At 34.4% G+C, this 5,904-nt stretch overlaps 1 protein-coding gene across 1 annotated transcript in view; it reads left to right on the top strand.

The window, feature by feature from the left end:
• LOC122135528 (potassium voltage-gated channel subfamily KQT member 1-like) overlaps positions 1-5,227 on the top strand; it is a 143,385-nt gene extending 138,158 nt beyond the window's left edge. The window contains exon 19 of the mRNA XM_042714992.1: positions 4,006-5,227. Within this exon, the coding sequence (XP_042570926.1) occupies positions 4,006-4,158 (153 nt within the window). The 3' untranslated portion in view covers positions 4,159-5,227. The remainder of the gene's footprint in view (positions 1-4,005) is intronic.
• Positions 5,228-5,904: the final 677 nt, after the last annotated feature.

Raw genomic sequence — 5,904 nt, 5'->3', positions numbered from 1 at the left:
GTGTATTGGATCCATGCAGCTCTTAAAGTGACAGCAGCCGAATATTCCTGCTGCTGACTGTGTGCTTAATATTAATCAAACAACAAAAGACAGAAAATCACTCACTGCTCTCGACTGAAGGACTTTTATAGCTTTAATTAAAAACAAAGGAAGTTTAATTCTTGGATGGATGGATGTGTTTTTAGTCTCTTGTGAAAAGGACAGCTGCTTTGAGACTCAGCCAGCGGTCATGTTCACAGTCCCAGAACACCTCCACCCCGTCCTGCCCCCAAAAAACACTAAAACACAGTTTATCTTGGTTGTTAACAGTTTCTTGAGGCATTTTTGCAATCTAAAAGCTTTGGCTACAATCCAGCCTCCAATCTGACATGTGAAGAGACAGCAGAGATGGCGTGTAGTCAGCCGATTCAAAACAAGCCAACGCTTCATCAGCGGCTGCTCGTCCAGACCGGCTGAAGTACGAAATCCCAGAGCTCTTATCAGCACGATGAATGAACGGAGTGTGCTGTTTTTCACAGAGCTCATAAAGATAAAATTCTTCTTTTTGGGGAGATGATTATTGACTTAACCATGATAGATAGTCAGCTCAAAGGAAGCAAAGTCTGTCTGGTGTTTTGCATTTCATCTTCAGGAGGAGCAGATCCAGTTGGCACAGATGAGAGAGAAGCTATTTATTACTGTTTAGCTGCGCAAAACGCAAGTATTCAAGGAGCTGCTGTTGTTGAGGGGTTGTTATTTCTTATCTAAGTGTTCAGATTTTTTACATGGTAGACGATAAATGGAGCCATAACAAAAGACAAGCACTGCAAAAATGTCTTAAGTCTCTGGGGTATATTTGTAGCAATAGCCAAAAATACATTGTATGGGGCAAAATTATAGATTTTTCTTTCATGCCAAAAATCATTAGGATATTAAGTAAAGATCATGTTCCATGAAGATATTTAGTAAATTTCCTACCGTAAATATATCAAATCTTAATTTTTGATTAGTAAAATGCATTGCTAAGAATTAATTTGAACAACTTTAAAGGTGATTTTCTCAGTATTTGGATTTTTTTGCAACCTCAGATTCCAGATTTTTAAATAGTTGTATCTCAGACAAATATTGTCCTCCTAATAAACCATACATCAATGGAGAGATTATTTATTCAGCTTTAAGACGGTGTATAAATCTCAGTTTCAAAATTTTTACACTTAAGACTGGTTTTGTGCTCCAGGGCCAAGAATAAGGTTTCTCTTTTTTTATCTTTTGTGTCTTTTTTGACTTTTAAAACATTCTCAAATGAATAGTTCACCCAAAAATTAAAATTTGCTGAAAATTGACTGAAAAGACGTTTTTAACTTCAAACTGTTGCTTCTTGCCAAAATATGAGTCCATAATAACGCTTCCTCCAGTGAAAAAGTCTGTCTCTTGTTGTCTCTCACATCAAAATCCACCCACATATTTGTTTAGAGCTGTTTTAGACTGTGCTTGATCTGTGCAGATTTCTCTCCTGATTCAGACAAGATTACTTTTTCAGTTTGAAGTTTAAAACGTCTTAATGCTGGATTTGTTTCAGCTTCTGTCTTCTCCAGATGTGAACTGATGGACTGGAGTGCTGTGGATTATTTGTGGATTATTGTGATGTTTTTATCAGCTGTTTGGACTCTCATTCTGACGGCACCCATTCACATCCATTGGTGAGCAAGTGATGCAATGCTACATTGCTCCAAATCTGATGAAGAAACAAACTCATCTACATCTCGGATGGCCTGAGGGTGTCTGAATTGTCAACAATTTTTTTTTTTTTTTTTTTTTTTATAGTGAACTATTCATTCAATAGCTAATTAATGTTATTTAGATATGTTAACTGGGGAATCGGACAAAAATACTTTTTAATTTTTTTTTTTTTTTTATCATTGAAAATGCAAGGAATAAACAAGGACCTCTGTGGTTGGTTCTCGATTCCACTGGTGGTGATTTGGGCGTAAAACATCAAACCTGCAGCCTGTTCTCAGAGCAGTTTATCAAACACTAAAGTTTGAAGGTGAATTTGCAGTCCAAGCACAATTTCTGTGGCTGTTTTAGAGTTGTTTTTCCAGGGGTCTCCATGGGTCAGTGTGCTCCGGCTCCACAGACCAGAGGAATTCCTAATCTGAGCGCAGCGCCTCGCTTGGTAATGCAGATAATGCCGTAGATTATCAATGACATGTTTATGGTTTAGATTTATATTTCCCCTCTAACAGGCAGTGAATGCTCCTTCTCTTTATGAAAATATATTTATGTCGGCTCGCAGTGCGCCGACTCTTTTCATGCTTGTGTTGGCGTTTCACGTTAATGATGACCTGTTTTTGTTTTGTGTGTGTGCTGGACAGTTAAATGATGACTTGCGAGGGCTCATAAACCGAGTATTTTAAATGAATAACCCATTCTGAAAGAAAAACACTAATGCATAAATGGCTGTTTCTGAGAATTTGTGTTAATGTCACATATTCTTTGATGTGCGCTGTTCTTGTTTACCCTTTCTCAAATGCATTTGATTTAGTTTTTTTTTTTTGTTTTTCAATTATTTATTTAAATAGGCTTGAAGAACCCTGACTGGGTGAATTTTATGAAGCATATCCAGGTCATATTTCAAACCAAAATGTATAGTGTCTCTTAAAGAGAAAGTGCTCTTAAATAAATAAAAAGCTCTTAAAGTGTTACATCAATTAATCTCTGTCCCTTCAAGTTAGTGCTAGATGATTGTTAAAGTCAGGCAAGTACAGGCAAATGAAATGTGTAATATATGATGCAATAAATAAATGAAATAAAAATGCTTAAAAAATTCTCCAGCAACCAGTATGTTGTGAATACATCATGCATCTCTATGGGAAATTATTTTTTTCATCAAGACCATTAAAAGTTTTTGCATAGTGATGCATATAATATAATCCAAAAAAAAAAAAAAAATATATATATATATATATATATATATATAGATATATAACTTAATCTTATTTTATTTCAGCTAGTTACCAACATTTCACATCAAGTTGATGGAAAATTAATAAAAAAAATATGTAGACATTAAAAAAAAATAATAATAAAATGACAAAAACACACAACAAAGTTATTCAAATTTAAGTAAAATGAAAATGAAAACAGGAAATAAAAAATAAAAACAAATTAAAAATATTTGGTAACACTTTATTTTAAGGTGTCCTTGTTGCACGTTACATGTACTTACTATTATAATAATGAATTATGCATAATTACATGCAAGCACCCCTAAGCCAAACCCTAATCCTAACCCTAACCACATAATTAGTACATGTAGTTAATTAATATTACTCAGTACTTAAATGTATAATTACACTGCAACAAGGACACCTTAAAATAAAGTGTAACCAAATATTTGCATTAACTATTATAGTATGTCAGTGATAACAAAACAACGATTTTGTGACTTTATTTTGATGACAATTAAATACATTTTCACCTCATTAATGAAAAAAAATTTAATAAAATATTAATTCATTCATTTGTTCATTTAATGCAAAAAAGGATATGTTATTTAACTTGTAAGGTATACATCAGGGTAGTAATTGTTGCATACTAATTTAATTGAAAACTATTTTACAATAATGTAAAAAAAGTAATAAAATATAATAAATGGCTCTAAAAAAATATGTATTTATTTTATTTAAAAAAAATTAATTGGGGTGAATTATGGTCATTAGATTCACTTAATTTACTTCTAAAGTGTCTACTTAATGCTTTTTAATGCAGTAATAGTTGCCTTTAGTGTAAACAATAATGTATTGTTTGAAATAATCTGAACACACAGCTCTAAATGGACACAATGAAGAGATTTCAGCCCGATTTTCAGGCTCTAAGGGTTAAACAGTCTGAGGTTAAGTGCATTACTGGAGCACTATGGTGATTGTTCATGGATTAACCCCTTGCACGGCTTGAATCTTCAACCTTTTTTAGTCAGGAGCCCACTACAGCGTATTCTCAGCTGAAATGTCTCTTTGTTTGTAGGTGCTTCAGATGGACGTGAAGTTGGAGAACGTCCTGAAGATCCTGTTGGAGCATTTTCAGCCCAAATCAGAGCTGCTGCAGAAACCCAGCGAGTACAGCTCTCGGGTCACCGTCATGAAGCGGCTGGGTGTCAGCATGGACGAGAGCCAGTGACCCGCTCGCCACGAGAACTCACGCCATGCATCGTGGGAAACACGGTCCGAGAGGAAGAACCTTGCGTTTCCCGTTTCTGTCTAGGAACAGCCAAAGATGAAAAGAACCCTCAGAATCTCCTGATCCAAGCTAAACCGTCCGTCTCCCGTTCGATTGGTTTTATGCTCACCGAGGGACTCGAACGGTGGCGTTTCGAGTCTGTTGGACCCTTTATGGACAGTTTTCGCAAAAACAAAACAAAGGTTGAAATCATAAATCACATTTCCAACCACAACAGCGCTCCAGAGCCCGCAGGAACATGAACATGGTGAGCTTGTGTTTAGGGAATGAAAGCCACCAGTGATGTATGGCTGTGGTAGGGCTTATCAAAATAGCAAAACACCCGTGATAGCTTCTAATGAAGTTTAATAGCGCGCTGAGAAAGGAGGCTATTCACGGCTGTTGACGTTTAGAGGAGAGCCAAGATTCCCAACAGCCCATCTGTCAGGACTCCAGTCGCGGTTTCTCCCTCCAAGCACCTTTCAGATGCGTTTGTTTGACCGAATCTCTGATTATTTTTCTCATCCGAGATGATTAAATGTTGAAAGGCGAGGTGAGTTGACGGAAAAAGCGATTAATTTCCAGAAACCACAAAGCCGTTTTGAGAAGGGATCTGGCATGAATGCGTTCATCCTGGATCGCTTCACCAAACGTGTTCGTCTGTTGGCCGTTTGCCTGCTGAATTAACTTCGACTTCATTTTCTTGTAAAGTAAAAAGCCTCAGAGTGTTACAGTGACGTTAGGGGTGTTTTTACTCCTAAAACCCTGGTAAAGTCACTGCTTCAAATGGCTTGTTGACTTTATAAAATGCTGATGCGAGTAACATGGAAAAATATGGAAATGCTCAATATATAGTTACATTTACTGATAATAAAAACAGAATAATCATTAAATATGATCTTTTACAGTACAATTAAAAAGCTTGGGGTTTGTATGATGTTTAATGCTCACCGAGGCTGTATTTATTTGATCTAAAATACAGTAAAAATGGTAAAATATTTTTACTATTTAAAATAACTGTTTTCTATTTTAATATATTGTAAAATGTAATTTATTTCTGTGATGCGCAGCTGTATTTTCAGCATCATTACTCCAGTCTTCAGTGTCACATGATCTTCAGAAATCATTCTAATATTATTACTTTCATCTAAAGAAAGTTCAAAAAAAAAGAATCGAAAACAGTATTTTTTTTCTTCCCCAGGATACTTTGGTGGAACCAACAGCATTTATTTGAAATAAAAATCTTTTGTAACATTACTAACCTCTTTACTGTCGCCTTTGACCAATTTAATGCATCCTTGCTGAATAAAAATATTAATTTCTAATTTCTTAAAATTTTTCCTGACCCTAGGATTTTGAATGGTAGTGTAAACATCAATATAACACATTTTATAAATATTATAAAATATTATTTTAATAATATTTTATATACTATCTGAAATATGTACAAACAATTAAATGTTAACATTATTATTATTATTATTTATAATAAACATTTATACAATAATTGCAACTAATCTAAAATATTATACATAATATGCAAAATCAAAAATGTCTATTTAATGATTAAAATATATTTTAACACTTAATTGTCCTTCACAACAGAAGCTGAAAACCTAAAGAAAGGGAATCGTATGGCTAGATAAGGTCTTATTTTTTTGTCTTGGAGACAAGCATTGTGTTATACGAATATGAAAATGAAATTAT

The sequence above is a fragment of the Cyprinus carpio genome, chromosome A25 (genome assembly GCF_018340385.1).
Source record: "Cyprinus carpio isolate SPL01 chromosome A25, ASM1834038v1, whole genome shotgun sequence".
Taxonomy (NCBI): Eukaryota; Metazoa; Chordata; class Actinopteri; order Cypriniformes; family Cyprinidae; genus Cyprinus; species Cyprinus carpio.
This window is presented reverse-complemented; position numbering and strand designations above follow the sequence as displayed.